The 15,539-nt window shown below is 40.5% G+C and overlaps 3 gene segments (V, D, J or C); all 3 read left to right on the forward strand.

Moving 5' to 3' along the window:
* Positions 1–4,150: 4,150 nt before the first annotated feature.
* On the forward strand, positions 4,151–4,570 carry LOC131983800 (immunoglobulin heavy variable 3-23-like; the record flags this gene model as incomplete). The annotated part of the segment is given in 2 exon segments: positions 4,151–4,190; positions 4,278–4,570. Coding segments are annotated over 2 exon segments (333 nt in total), but the record flags the coding sequence as incomplete, so codon positions are not given.
* Positions 4,571–8,978: 4,408 nt separating this feature from the next.
* On the forward strand, positions 8,979–9,413 carry LOC131982977 (immunoglobulin heavy variable 1-24-like). The segment is given in 2 exon segments: positions 8,979–9,021; positions 9,109–9,413. Coding segments are annotated over 2 exon segments (348 nt in total).
* A 4,178-nt stretch (positions 9,414–13,591) lies between these two features.
* LOC131982978 (immunoglobulin heavy variable 3-21-like) lies at positions 13,592–14,996 on the forward strand. The segment is given in 3 exon segments: positions 13,592–13,637; positions 13,728–14,035; positions 14,823–14,996. Coding segments are annotated over 3 exon segments (528 nt in total).
* Positions 14,997–15,539: the final 543 nt, after the last annotated feature.

Below are 15,539 nucleotides of genomic sequence, written 5' to 3' on the forward strand. Positions count from 1 at the left end.
ATGGGTTTTTAATTTAAATGTTTAAATGTAAAATGTTTTAAAGTGAGAATGTTTGCTTCCATCCATGACTGAGTGTCTTTCAGGCAGTCTAATAAGACCTGCACAAAGGTTTGGTCATTCATTTTTAGCAGAACATTTATTTGTACATCGTCCGCATAGCAATGAAAATATGGATCCCAGTGGCAACATGTAAATAGAAAAGAGGAGGGGGCCCAAAATAGAACACTGAGGCACCCCACAGTTCAGGGCAGAAAAGTCTGAGGAATACTGTCCCAGCTGCACAGAGAAGCTCCTATCTGGCAGGTAGGACTCAAGCCAGTTAAGAGCAGTGCCTTTAATGCCGACACAGGTGTTTAGGCGAGACAGGAGAATGTTGTGATCAACTGTGTCGAAGGCAGCTGTCAAATCCAGAAGGACCAGGACCGCAGAGTTACCAGAGTCCACTGCTAAAAGAAGGTCACTTAAAATTCTTAAAAGCTCTGTTTCTGTGCTATGGCGTGACTTAAAACCAGACTGGAACTTCTCAGAGATGCCATTAAGATCAATAAAAGACTGCAGCTGTTCATTGACCACCTTCTCCAAAACCTTAGAAAGAAAAGGAAGTTTAGAGATGGGCCTAAAATTAGATAAAACTGTTGGATCTAAATTATGTTTTTGAGGAGGGGCTGGACCACAGTATGTTTAAAGGCAGCTGGGACACGTCCAGACATCAAAGATGAATTAATCAGATCTGTAACACAGGGCCCAATAACATTAAAAACATCCTTAAAGAAACGGGAGGGATGCTGTGAAGAGGACAGGAAGAAGGCCTGAGACGCTGGACAACATCAGTTAACTCTGAGACAGACACTGCTCAAATGTGTCAAAACCTGCAGGGCTAGTGGGGGAGACAGCAGGATCTACTGCAGATGGCAAAAGGAAGGACTTAATATCCAAGATCTTGTCAATAAAAAACCTTAAAAAATGTTTACACAGTTCAACTGAAGGAACAACATCATTGTGGTCACAGGGGTTTAAAAGAGTATTGAAAAGGAACTGAGGTTTTGTGACTATTGACTGATACAAGATTTGATAAAAACTGGATCTTGGCAGCTTTAACAGCTTTCTGATATTGATGTAGACTGCTTCACTTGAGAGCGAGGCAGTGTTACATTAAATAAGACAGCCAAGTGATCAGAAATCTGTTTGTCACAAATCTCACTGACATTTAACTGCAGCCCAAAGGATAATATCAGGTCCAGAGTGTGGCTCTTCTCATGTGTTGCATCACACACAGACTGAGTAAGGCTAAAAGAGTCAATAAGATTAAGAAAGTCTTTCACCAGGGGTCCAGATTCACAGCAGACATGGATATTAAAATCTCCAACAATTAAAAACCGATCATAGTTCACTGCCACTCCTGCCACAAAGTCTGTGAAGTCCTTTATAAAATTCCTATTGAACTGAGGTGGACGTTAGATTAAGGAGCTCAAGACGAGTGTAGAAAAGTTCACAATGAATGTCTGCAGCTCAAAGCTGGAGAAAGTGATCAGCTGTGACATTTGACATTGAAACCTGGATTTAAAAACAGATGCTACTCCACCACCTCGGCCGGTGGTTCGAGGAGAGTTAAAAGAGAGACAGTCTCTGAGAACTGGATAGACTCACCGACTTAAATCCACGTCTCTGTCAGGAACGTAAAATCCAATTCATGTGAAGTGAAGAAGTTATTCAAGATAAAAGTCTTGTTTGCTAGCGATCTAGCATTCAAGAGAGCCAGGTTGAGAGTAATCTCCTCTCCTCCTGGGTGGAAATGCAGCGCAGAGGCTGCAGATTCCTACAATCCACACTGCCGTTGTGGACCTGGTGACACCTGGAAGGGGGTACCTGAAGACAGCCAGTGGCTGGGTCGGAAGGTACAGCAGGCTGGATCCAGAGAAGACATCGTGGCCGAGACCCTCCGACAGGATGGCGAGGATCGGTCCAACAGGAGAGTCTTCTGAGGATCTTCAGTTTCACTAAGACACCAGCCCTCTTTCTGCGTCTTCTGGATCACTTCCTCCATGAAGTGACAGCCGCTACGCACAGCAGGTAAGCTGGCACGGACGCCAAGGGAGGAGGGAGACCTGATCTTTGGTCACCCAAATTAAAGTTTAGTTGTGTTGTTTGAGAAGCTTTAATGTCAGAAAGAGCTTACCTTTCATACACCAGCAAAGCAGAGGAATCTTGGCAAAAACAGCAAAATAAAACAGCAACAAATATCAAAGATAGCAGAGCTGGCAGACGGCAGGCCGCACACGCTGGCGCCATCCTGCCACGTCTGTATAAAATAAGTTTGTAGGAAAAAAAACAACCTCATATGCATGACTGATGACCAGCACATTTTAATACAATGTGAGGATGAGGATGATGATAAATGTGCACATTATCTCTAATGACTTTTGAAAGATTATTTCAAACAAAATGGATGCTGCTGGATTTCAAACATTTAAACCAAGTAAAATCAATTCATTCTTCGTTCTTTCGTTTTCACCTGCTTCAAAACATTATATCAGAATGAAAAAAAATAGTTGGTGTTTGGAGCTTGATCACTCCTTGTGACTTCATCTGTTGCTCCTTAAGTAACAATAACTTTGGCAATACTACTTCCACAAATTACAATAACAACAATAACACTGACAATTGTAATGTATTGTTGGTGCATCAATCTCATTGAGTAATCTGCAGTGTCAATTTAAATCAAAACTCCTGTACCTCTATCTGTGCCTGTTATGTGTTGGTTTGCTCACTGCCTTGCACTGAATAAAGTAAAAACGGTTTTCACAGGATGTTGTTTTGCAGGGAGAATAAACAAATATCTTAAAACAGGAATGGACATTACAGTCCCCACCTGGTCACCAAAACCTACAAACATGTTAGTCTCTGAAAGGAGGAGTCAATGCAAAACTCAGATGTCTTCCACCTCTACTTATCTGACTGCAGAGAGGAGGACAGAGGACAGTGGACACACAGTTTAACATGATGGACTATAGGACAGGACTGCTGCTTCTAACTGTCTGCTGGGCAGGTGGAGACTTTCACTGATCTGACATTTCCATTTGTGACTAGCTGACAGATTTTATATGTTTTCTTGTTGTCTTGACAGGTGTTGATGGTCAGACTCTAACACAGTCTGAACCAGCAGTTAAAAGTCCTGGAGGATCTCACAGATTGACCTGTACAGTCTCTGGATTTTCACTTAGTAGCTACTGGATGCACTGGGTCAGACAGGCTCCTGGTAAAGGACTGGAGTGGATCGCTGCAGAGACCACTAGTGGCAGCAAATACTACTCTCAGTCAGTTCAAGGACGTTTTACAACCTCCAGAGACAACAGCAGACAGCAGCTGTATCTGCAGATGAACAGTCTGAAGACTGAAGATTCTGCTGTTTATTATTGTGCTCGACACTCACAGTGACTGGAGTTGGTTGAGCAGCTGTACAAAAACCTACAGTCCTCATTCTTACTGGGTTGGCAGAGCACAAGCATGAAGAGGTGCTCATAAGATTTATGTTATATTTTTTAGTTTATTTATTAATTGTATTAATCTATTAATAATTGTATCTGCATTGTACACATCATGAAAAAACAATAAAGATTCCTTGATCATAAAAGGGTCAAGAGACAAGAATCTGATTCTATAATGTTGTGGTTTCTACTATAAAATCAATAGAAGGCAGTCAGTGTCAAGTTTCTCTCTCCTCTGTTAGTAAAATGAGACACAAATCAGCTGTTCTCATTGATCTCAACACAAACTCAAACACTGGACTGGACTACAGCTTAATACTTGATACAGAGAGTTTTTATATTTTAGGAATAGTAACATAGCAATCAAATGATCATTATTTCATACACACACACACACACACACACACACACACACACACAAATATATGAATGTACATTGATATAATGTTTTCATATTAGTAATTATAGTGATAACGATCCTTATTGTTAACACTGCAGTTATAATAACAGTGAACAGACTCTTGTATTGACTCCATTCAGACCAACATTGATGCTTCATATGTTTGATTGTATGCAAACTCAGTGAGATTCCTTGTTCCTCAGCTATAAAAACATCCCATCAGGCTGTCAGTGGAGTTCACAGCACGTCACTTTCTACATAAACCATGTTCTCTGTAGCTCTGCTGCTGCTGTTGGCAGCTGGATGTGAGTCTCTCTGCATTTGGTAAAGTCATCACTTCTTTTGCAGTTAACTTCATAATTTCTTACAAAACATTTTCTTTTTCCAACAAGGTGTAAAATGTGAAACGCTGACTCAGCCAGCCTCTGTGACTGTGCAGCCAGGTCAACGTCTGACCATCACCTGTCAGGTCTCTTATTCTGTTGGCAGCTATCGTACAGCTTGGATCAGACAGCCTGCAGGGAAAGGACTGGAGTGGATTATCAGAGGAGGTGTTGGATACAGCACATACATCAAAGATTCCCTAAAGAACAAGTTCAGTATCAGTTATGATTCTTCCAGCAACACAGTGACTCTAAACGGACAGAATGTGCAGCCTGAAGACACTGCTGTGTATTACTGTGCCAGAGAGCCACAGTGACACAAAGCATCAGTAGAGCTGAACAAAAACCCCTCAGTGCCTGAACACTTGTAACATGAAGCCACCAGAGGAGGAGCCCTCAGACCACTAATGACTTCAGATAAAATATCCTCGATTTAAATACTGAGACAAATAATCACTGATAATATGCTGCATGCATTTTCCACAGTGAAAACTGAATCACACTTAATCAAACATAAAACACTCAATTAATTAAAATATTCAGCTGACAACTTTTTTTAAAGCTCCTCTAATTTAACTCATCAAAACTTCAGCTTGACGTCACATACAGTACAGGTCAAACAAGAAACTTTGTCATCCAACACTTTTGTCTGACTTTTTTGAGAAATGGAAAAAAAGGAGGAAGAATCAATATAATATTAATCTGGAAAAAATGGTACAAATGATGGATTTTTTTTACACATATGAATGAGATGTGGTGTTTGTCTCTGAGGAGGAGTCAATGCAAATCTGTGACGTCTTCCATCTCTACATATGTGTTGCAGAGTGAAGGACAGACACTAAATCACTGACATACACACTGCAGACTGGACAGAGACAACTGGCTTTCACAATGATCACACCTGATTATTTCATTGTTTTTCTCATCCTGTCAATTAACTGGGCAGGTAAGAACAATAACTGTTTTTCTGACAAAGACAATATGTCTGCATTACAGTAACTAATGAGGTGTTTAAATGTCTGCAGGTACTGAGGGTCAAACACTGACTGAGTCTGAACCAGTGGTTAAAACACCTGGAGAGTCCCACATACTGACCTGCACATAGTCTGGCTTCAGTAGTAATATTGATGCTGCTTGGATCAGACAGGCTGCTGGAAAAGGACTGGAGTGGATCGCTTATATCAGCAGTGGCAGCAGGAGCATCTACTACTCGCAGTCAGTCAGAGGGCGGTTTACCATCTCCAGAGACAACAGCAGACAGCAGCTGTATCTGCAGATAAACAGTCTGAAGACTGAGGACACAGCAGTGTATTACTGTGCCAGAAACACAATAAGAGACACTAACAGCAGCGCCAACCAAAAACTACTTTCTCTTTTTACCACCAACACAAGAAACATTCATTAGTCTCAGTATTATTTGCTCTGAATCATATATTTTAAAAAGATAGTTTTAATTATTAATGACCAGAATTCCTCTAAAAGTAATATTTTTAAATGATCCTGTTTAAAGATATTGATATATATTCTCCCCTATCACTCTGCTTCAATGATTTCTCAAATATACACAATACTGGAAAGACTTAATACTTTCTGATATTAAAACAGGCACATCTTTGGGCGGGTCATGGAATTCGATTCAGATAATTTGTTTACTTGCAGGGATTGTGTGCACAAACACGTAGTACATGCTGGTATAATTTACTATTTAATTTGTCTTTGTACAAATGGTGACCTAATGAACAGAAATCTGACTGAATATGTATGACTGAAATTCCTATTTCATTTTATATTAAGTTTGTGTGTCACCTACATGATTTTATATAACTAAAAAATATGGTAACAAGATAATGTGATACCATTCATGCCAAATAAAAAAACTAAAGCAAAACGTGTATCAGATCAAACATTGAAAATGTGTTCGAAGGGGATTTTTGAATAGTTTGTTGAACATAAAAAGTTTGGATCAACTTGTCTTGACTGATGCACAAAAGAAGTCGTTTAGACAACAGCCGGTCTGGTTATAGAGGACGAGTGAGTGAAGAGAAGACATTTGAATTGTGAGAAAGAGTGAAGTGGATGCAGGAGGACAAAGTGAGTGAGCAGGTGAACGGCAGAGTCTATAACAGACTTTGGAGGGATTACAATAAAAAGTAGTATCACAGTAGTCAAGTCTGGATGTGATGAAGGAGCGGATTGGAGATTTAGCAACAGAAGGAGAAAGATGAGCAGAGACAAACAGTGTTTTAAAATTGAAAAATGAATTGGTGTTGGAATGAGAAGTCAGTGTCAAAATTTAGGTCAAGCTTGCAGATGTATAATGCTGGAATAAGAGTTGAGCAGTTTGGGAAAGTTGACCTGCATCCATGCGACAGGCTTGGAGAGAGTTGCATCGATGATGGATTTAGTGGATATGTAGAGATAGACATCACTGGTATAAAAGCTGAAGTGGAGACCATGAAGATAAGATTACAGAGGGGTGGCATGTAAACAGCAGAGGACCAAGTACGGAGCCCGGCGGGGCCTGTCAATGCTGATTAATTGTTGTCTGTCTGTGAGACGTGACTTAAACCAAGAGAGGGCAGTACAGGTGATGTTGAGAGAGCATTCAAGTTGCTGCAATTTCCTCCATGGTGTATTCTCAAGGTCACAAAGGACTGGAACCAGTCCGAGGTGACATTGGGCTTCAGGAGGGATACATTCTAGACAGCTAGTCATTAGAATATACATACATATTCAAATGCTATTATCATGAAATAAAAAGTGCATTTCCATAACTTAATCAACTTGTTTTGGGTGTCATTAGATTCCCAATCTGAATAATCATCCCTGTGCAAAGGAACAGCTACAGCCCCCCGCGACCTGATTCTGGATAAGCGGTTAAGGATAATGAATGAATGAACATCTATTCCAGTTATATCTTCCCTTTGAGGAGGTGTCAATGCAAAACGCAGATGTCTTCCACCTCTACTTAATAGAAGTTAAATTTCTGCTCTATAAACAGAAGCTACAAGCCAAAAGCAAATAACTGACAACATGTTGGATGTCAAAGTTTCCTCCAAACAAATGCAGATAACTCTGTTCTTATTGTTGCGACACAATGTCTCAACCTAACTACCTACTATATATAAAAATAAATTGGACAAAAACATAGAAAAAATAAACTGTCTGACAGTAAAACAAGGATAGTGATGACATCAGCTAAAAAAAAATGGAAACAAAATACAGATTTTAAGATACAGTGAGATGATTATGTTAAAGAATAACACCAAATATGATCAGTTAGGTGAAAGCCATGACATAAAAAAAATGTTTTCATTCAACCAGAAAGGAGGAGTCAATGCAAAACTCAGATGTCTTCCACCTCTACTTATCTGACTGCAGAGAGGAGGACAGAGGACAGTGGACACACAGTTTAACATGATGGACTATAGGACAGGACTGCTGCTTCTAACTGTCTGCTGGGCAGGTGGGGACTTTCTCAGATGTTAATAAAACGTTTCTTCTATTTGTGTCAACCGCTAATTTCATTTAATGTTGTTTGTTCTCTTTACAGGTGTCGATGGTCAGACTCTGACAGAATCTGAACCAGCAGTTAAAAGTCCTGGAGGATCTCACAGATTGACCTGTATAGTCTCTGGATTTTCACTTAGTAGCTACTGGATGCACTGGGTCAGACAGGCTCCTGGAAAAGGACTGGAGTGGATTGCAACTGAAACAGGCAGCCAGTACTACTCTCAGTCAGTCAGAGGGCGGTTTACCATCTCCAGAGACAACAGCAGACAGCAGCTGTATCTGCAGATGAACAGTCTGAAGACTGAAGATTCTGCTGTTTATTATTGTGCTCGAGACTCACAGTGACTGGAGTTGGTTGAGCAGCTGTACAAAAACCTACAGTCCTCATTCTTACTGGGCTGATATAAATATATTTATTTTAATTTTTGTTTTTACAAACTTTTGAATGAGATCACTAATAAACAACAACAATAACCATTGAACACACAAATTAAATAAAGTATTTCTGTGACGCTCATTTCTGACCTTAAAAAACTGAAAAAAACAACCTGCTCAAATCATTGATGTTTTTATTTTTCAAGTCTGAATCAAAGAAAAACTGCATCTACACATTTGAACAATGCATATATGTATCTAAATTAGGTGATTATATGAGTACAAATAACTCTGCTGTTCCATCTATAAAAACAGGAGATGGCAGTCAGAGTCAAGTTTCTCTCTCCTCTGTCACTATAAGGAGAAACTCTGTTTATCTCAATGATCTTTACTCACTGACACTGAAACTCTGGACTGAACTACAGCTTGATATCACACCATATGTAAACTCATTTCACCACCACACATATAGAACATTTTAAAAGCCATCTCACCATCTGAAATAGATTTCAAGACAAACAGATGGAAGACTGAGTGAGATGCTGTTGTTTCTTTCATTTATGAGACGTTGTGATGGAAGCTGAATAAATCAGTGACACTGAAATAAAACTAACTTTCACTTCGAGCAAAAAAGCACACTGCAAAACAGAAAAACACTGAACATCTTTCATGTTGGTGTCTGTGTCTGTCTCCACTCTGTATCTCCGATATGTCCCAGTGCAGAAATGCAAATCCACACAGTGATGCACAATCACCGCCCCTTCTTCAAAATATATCCTTCATAAGAGCCTTTACAGATTGACACTCAGTCAAGTTCCCACCATGACAGTTGTACAAAGTGTCGTCCTCTTGGCTCTCATTTCAGGTGAGTGAAGTGGGAGTCCAGCAGAGGAGAAAAGGAGCTCTGTATGTCTGCTGGCTCCTCCTCATCTCAACTCTGTGTCTATTTCAGCTGCTCAGGGCCAGTCCCTCACCTCCTCAGAGCCAGTGGTCAGCAGAGCTGGAGAACCACTCACTCTGTCCTGTAAAGTGGAAGGACTTGCTCTGACTTGGCTGCACTGGATTCGTCAGAAACCAGGGAAAGCACTGGAATGGATCGGACGCATTGATGGTGGAACTGGCACCATATTTGCCCAAAGTCTCCAGAACCAGTTTTCTATCACCAAGACCACGTCCACAAATCTTGTGTACTTAGAGGTGAAGAGTCTGAAACAAGAAGACTCTGCTGTTTATTATTGTGCACGAGAGGCACAGTGACACACGAGACTACAGAGCTGTACAAAAACTAAACAACACTGATCTCTGTGTGAGAAGCACTGAAGCATGTCAGGCCTGTGAAAACACATTTTACATTGAGTTCCCATCGAGGAAACAAACAGAAAGGATTCCTCTACCTAGTCTGGTCACTTGACAAGTCACACTGTTTACATATTCAACTACACCTACAACTTATTCAATTAGAATTTAAATATTTTTCAACAACATGTAAAAAAAGGTTACATATAATGAAGTGAAGTGAAGTGTGTGTGTGTGTGTGTGTGTGTGTGTGTGTGTGTGTGTGTGTGTGTGTGTGTGTGTGTCAGTGAGAGGACAGAAGAGCTCACATGAGTTCAGCTTCAACATCAACCAGGTCATCCCTTTAGCTGTGGGCGTGTCACTGAAAATATCCCGGTGTATGTCAGGATTAATGCTTGCTGAGCATTCATTTCTTAGACAGGGAAAATGAGCAGGGTTGCCGCTTGCCATCTGCGTCTCCCATAACGTGAGCTTTAACTTGAATGCGCGTATGCTGTCATGATACTGTGTTACAGGTTGTGAGTTGTGTCTCAAGGAGTCGCTGCTCAGTTTTCTGAGGTAAGAAAGATACATTTTGTTTTTTGTTTTTTTGCAAGCCAAAACTAACATCCCAGTTAATGCTCCAATTAATGCTAACATGAATTAGCAGCGGCTTCTCTCAGTCGGGTTGCCGGTGTAGAGAGGCGTGTAGTCAGTGATCAGATCCCTCGCGCTCCTCCACAGTCCAATTATGGTCTGCTCCGTGTATCGGAAACAAGATGGCGACGCAAGATGGCGACGAGTATAACGCCGAACTCGAGGCTTCCAACGGGCAGTCCACAAACCAATGGGTGACGTCACGGTGACTACGTCCATTATTTATATACAGTCTATGGCCAGGAGAGACACAGTGACACAAAGCATCAGTAGAGCTGAACAAAAACCTCTCAGTGCCTGAACACTTGTAACATGAAGCCACCAGAGGAGGAGCCCTCAGACCACTAATGACTTCAACACCAGCTCATTGTTACAGAGTAGAACAAAACAGTCTTTATATTGTATAAATGGATAAGATTAAATACTTGGATGTCACCATCACTGATTCATTATTGTATTTTCTCCCAGAGTAAAAAAACAAATTGAAAACCTCAACAATTAGCATCCAAATCAGTCAAATTCCAGAATGAAAGTGCAGGTGCAGGGGGTTATGACGTAAGAGCACCCCTGGTCATTGAAAACTTTGTGAGTGTAGTAGAAGGACAGATACAGATGTGATGAAGGCAGGAGAAAGAGAGAGATGAGCAGAGATCAGCAATATGTTTTACGATTGGGAAAAGGCAGTGTTACATTCATGGTGTTTTAATGAGAAGTTGATTGCTCAAAGCTTGTTGATGTATGGAAGAGAGAGTGGAGCAGTTTAAAAAACGTTGACTTGAATTCATTATTTCATTTTGGCGAGGCAGTTGATCAAGGTGGAAAGAGTGCAGTGATGGTAGATTGGGTGGATATTTAGAGTTGGACATCATCAGCATAGAAGTTGGTGATGATCATGATAATGATGATGATATTAGAGAAGGAGAGCATGTTGAGAATGAACAGGAGAAGACCAAGCTTGGGTCCCTGGGGGATGCCTTGGAACTGATTAACCACAGTAAAGATGCACTTGTTAAATCAGTACAGGTGATGTTGAGAGAGGATTCAAGCTTCAAGTGAGAAGTGGCTGCCATATAGCACTTCTAATTGAAACATATCAGACAAACCTAAGTTGTGCCATCTTAAATGAATATATCTTTAAAATTCCATTTATCCATTGATGGTTGGAGCCAATGCTGACAGTGGGTGAGAGGCAGGGTACCTGGAAAGCTTGCAAATCAATTAATTACAAAAACTCAATGTAAAGCAAAATGTCCTCCCTGTGAGGAGGAGTCAATATAAAACTCAGATATTTTCTAACTCTACTTATCTGACTGCAGAGAGGAGGACAGAGGACAGTGGACACACAGTTTAACATGATGGACTATAGGACAGGACTGCTGCTTCTAACTGTCTGCTGGGCAGATGAAAAATATCTACAAAACTCATGGAGACGAACAGTCTGAAGACCGAGGACACAGCAGTTTATTAATGTGCCTGAAGACACACAATGAGAAACAGTAATAGCAGCGTCATACATAAACTACTTCCTCTATTTACCACCACCACAAGGATCATTCAGTTTTCACAGTATATCTTGTCCTACATTTGTATTATTCATGAACAAAATCCCACTAAATGGGATCCACTAAAGACAAACTAATTTTAAATGTATTGCTTTCTTTTCTCAACTACGTCTCTGCATGAAGGTACACTCAAATGTACACAGTACTAGAGAGAGAGACAGAAACACTCTGATCGTAAATAGAAAAACATCTCAGGCATGGAATGTATCAATCAACACAAAGACACTCTGTTTAATACATTTTTGTCTTGGTAATAAATATGTCATCTTCAGTTAGCTTTCTAACACAGTCCAACAAGTAATCCAGTTTGGTTCTTTTATCTTTCTTACTGTTTGTGGCCTAAAGAAGTAGGTGTGACTGATCATATTTGTGTATCTGAAATTATCATGACAGATGATACACGGTCCCAAATAAAGTTGGAATAATTTTGTTTCCACATACAATCTTCTGTTACTTGTTGATTCATTTTCATTCTGATATGTTTGGAAGAGATTGATTAAAAACATTTTGAGGAAATATACACTTAATCTACCAATAATAAATCACATTGTCACAATCATTTCATGGAAAGAGGTAAAAACTATTTCATTCCAACTTCATGGGTGACGGTGTATAACAGGTGGAAGACCATAAAGAAAATGAACAGCAGAGGACCTAGCACGGAGCCCTGGGGGACGCCTTGGTACAAAGTTACTGTAGTATATTTAATGTTACAAGTAGTATATTTTATGTTACTTTTTATGTAATTCTTCTGCTTTACTGAAGGGCCCCAGTCTGACCTTTTGTTCAGAACAGAACTGTAACAGCCATTTTTTTTCACCAGAATAACGTACTGCAGGATCTGGGATTTGTCAGACATTAGAGGCTGTAGAGGCAGAAATATAAACAGTATAAGTTGAATTCCTTTTAAGGTTAAAAAATCGACTTGGCAGCGTGTGCGTTCCCGTAAAACATGCCCTTTACGTGGGGTGTGGGATGTTACCTTGAATTGAATTAAATGATCTGACACAGACAGAAAAAGGCAGAGAGACTTCAGGCTTGATTAGAGAAGGACTTTTTTCAGAAGCCTTTGAGGTTGGACAAAGTTCTCCTCTGCTGTACCTAGGCAGTGTATTCTGATGTCTGATAATAAAAAATAAAAAATAAAAGGAACTTCTACTTGATCTTTGATTCGCTTTCTCACTCAATTTGAGGTAGTAATTTCCACTACATTACCATGATAAAGATAAAATTGGGGGTGGGGGGGGGGGGGGGACTCAAGTATGATTCTGATTCTCTGAAAGAAACAAGGGAGGCATCTTCATATCAGGCTTTTAAAACAAATATGATCAGACCATGTCAGAAAAGTCTTTACTTGAATGTGCAGACTGTAAAGAATGTAAAATTAACATTCAATCGATCAAACTTTTCAATAGCAGTCCTCGTTTATTCTTGAATGTAATACAGGCTGCAGTTAAGTCCAGGTGACACTGGGTGAGAAGTGGGTTACATCCTGAACATTTTACAAATACAGGGCTCATCACCAGCAGAGGAAGAAGTATTCAGACCATTAACTCGAGTAAAAGTATACACTTTACTCCATGGCAATGAAAAGTCCTGTATTTAAAACGTTATAGTACTTAAGTAAAATTCTAATTATGTTTTTGTGTATGGCGCTTCCTTAAGTATCCTTCAAAAACATTCAAATTCACCATCACCACATCTGGAGAAACAAGGTTTTCACTGGTACAGAAGGGTATGAAGTACTCAAGTAGATGTACTTTGTTACATTTATCACTGCCCGTAATCATATCCTCATTTACCGAACAAAAACTGAATGCTAAGGCTGACCTACTTGCATCCTCCGTGTGAGGAGGAGTCAATGCAAAACTCCGATGTCTTCCACCTCTACTTATCTGACTGCAGAGAGGAGGACAGAGGACAGTGGACACATAGTTTAACATGATGGACTATAGGACAGGACTGCTGCTTCTAATCTGCTGGGCAGGTGGACATTTTCACTTTTTTATTATTATTTTTTACATAGTTCTTATTTGTGAACCAACTAAACACATATTTTATTTGTGCATCCTTACAGGTGTTGATGGTCAGAGGCTGACAGAATCTGAACCAGCAGTTAAAAGTCCTGGAGGATCTCACAGATTGACCTGTACAACCTCTGGATTTACATTCAGCAGCTACCCTATGAACTGGGTCAGACAGGCTCCTGGTAAAGGACTGGAGTGGATTGCTTTCATCCACACAGGCAGTTCTCATATCTACTACTCCCAGTCAGTCCAGGGTAGATTCACCATCTCCAGAGATGACTCCAGCAGTAAACTCTATCTGCAGATGAACAGTCTGAAGACTGAGGACACAGCAGTGTATTACTGTGCCAGACACCCAGTAAGAGACACTAACAGCAGCGTCAAACAAAAACTACTTCCTATTTTAACCAACACAAGAAACATTCATTAGTCTCAGTATGAATTGTTCTGAATCATATATTTTAAAAAGATAGTTTTAATTATTTATGACCACAATTCCTCTAAACAGGATCCTTTAAAAATATTACTTTTAAAGATATCAATATATATTCTCCCCTATCACTCTGCTTCAATGATTTCTCAACACAAAACTGGAAAGGCTCAATACTTTCTGATATTAAAACAGGCACCTTTGGGTGGGCCATGGAATTCAATTCAGATAATTTGTTTTCCTGCAGGGATTGTGTTCTTGTACTGCACAAACACGTAGTACGTGCTGGTATAATTTACTCTGATAAGTAGATTTTCTTCATTTGTCCTTTTACAAATGGTGGCCTAATGAACACAGTTGTGACTGAATATGTATGACTGAAATTCTTATTTAATTTTATATTAAGTTTGTGTGTCACCTACATGATTTTACATAACAAAAAAATATGGTAACAAGATAACGTGACACCATTTATGCCAAATAAAGAACCTAAAGCAAGAAGTGTATCAGATCAAACATTAAAAATGTGTTAGAAGGATGGAGTAGACGTGTGTGGTGAAGCTCCCCAGGACCTTTGTTTTAGAAAAACATTAAAATAGCACTAATTTGAACAAAGTCTTATTTTTTTTACTTATTTACATTTCCAAACAAATCTGCATGAGAAGACATGGCCAGCAAAACGTCGAAAACCCGCAGTGCCGCTTCATCTGTACAGAGGCCTGATCCCTCCCGCTCATCCCCGCCAGCGGGTGATGATCCGACCGCCGTCGACATGCCCTCAACCTTAGCCATGGGGACTTTCAGGCAGGAGCTCTCACGTCGCTACGTGAGGACATCGGCAATATTATCAAGCTGGAGATTAGAGATGTTCTGGAGAGAGATGAAGTGAAGTGAAGAAGAGCCTGTCCTCATGCACGGACGACATCGCAACATTATAGCGCGAACAACTCCAGGCTCAGTCAAACAACTCCAGGCTCAGTCAGAATCATTGCAGAATAAATGCGAGGATTTGGAAGCAAGGTCAAGACGGAACAATATCAGGATTGTTGGAGTGCCGGAGAGCCAGAACACCTCCATCACCGCTGTTTCAGCGCTTCTGCAGAAGCCACTTGACCTAGATAAAGCTCTGGATAAAGCTCTGGATAGATCTCACAGCGCACTGCAGCCTGCGTCAGGACGGGGAGACCAGCCGCGCGTTATCGTGGCGCGCCTACACTACTTCCAAGGTTGTGCGAACATCCTCCGCCTGGCCAGGGTGAAGCAACAGATCAAGGTGGATGGGATGACTATTTCTATCTACCCAGATTATACCACACAGGTGGCCAGAGCTCGGGCAGGATACAACGCAGTGAGGCAGCAACTCCGTGGGCTGGAAGGAGTTAGGTACGGCATCCTCTATCCTGCTCACCTCAGGATCACCCACAACAATCAG

This window comes from Centropristis striata, chromosome 13 (assembly GCF_030273125.1).
Source record: "Centropristis striata isolate RG_2023a ecotype Rhode Island chromosome 13, C.striata_1.0, whole genome shotgun sequence".
NCBI classification, from domain to species: domain Eukaryota; kingdom Metazoa; phylum Chordata; class Actinopteri; order Perciformes; family Serranidae; genus Centropristis; species Centropristis striata.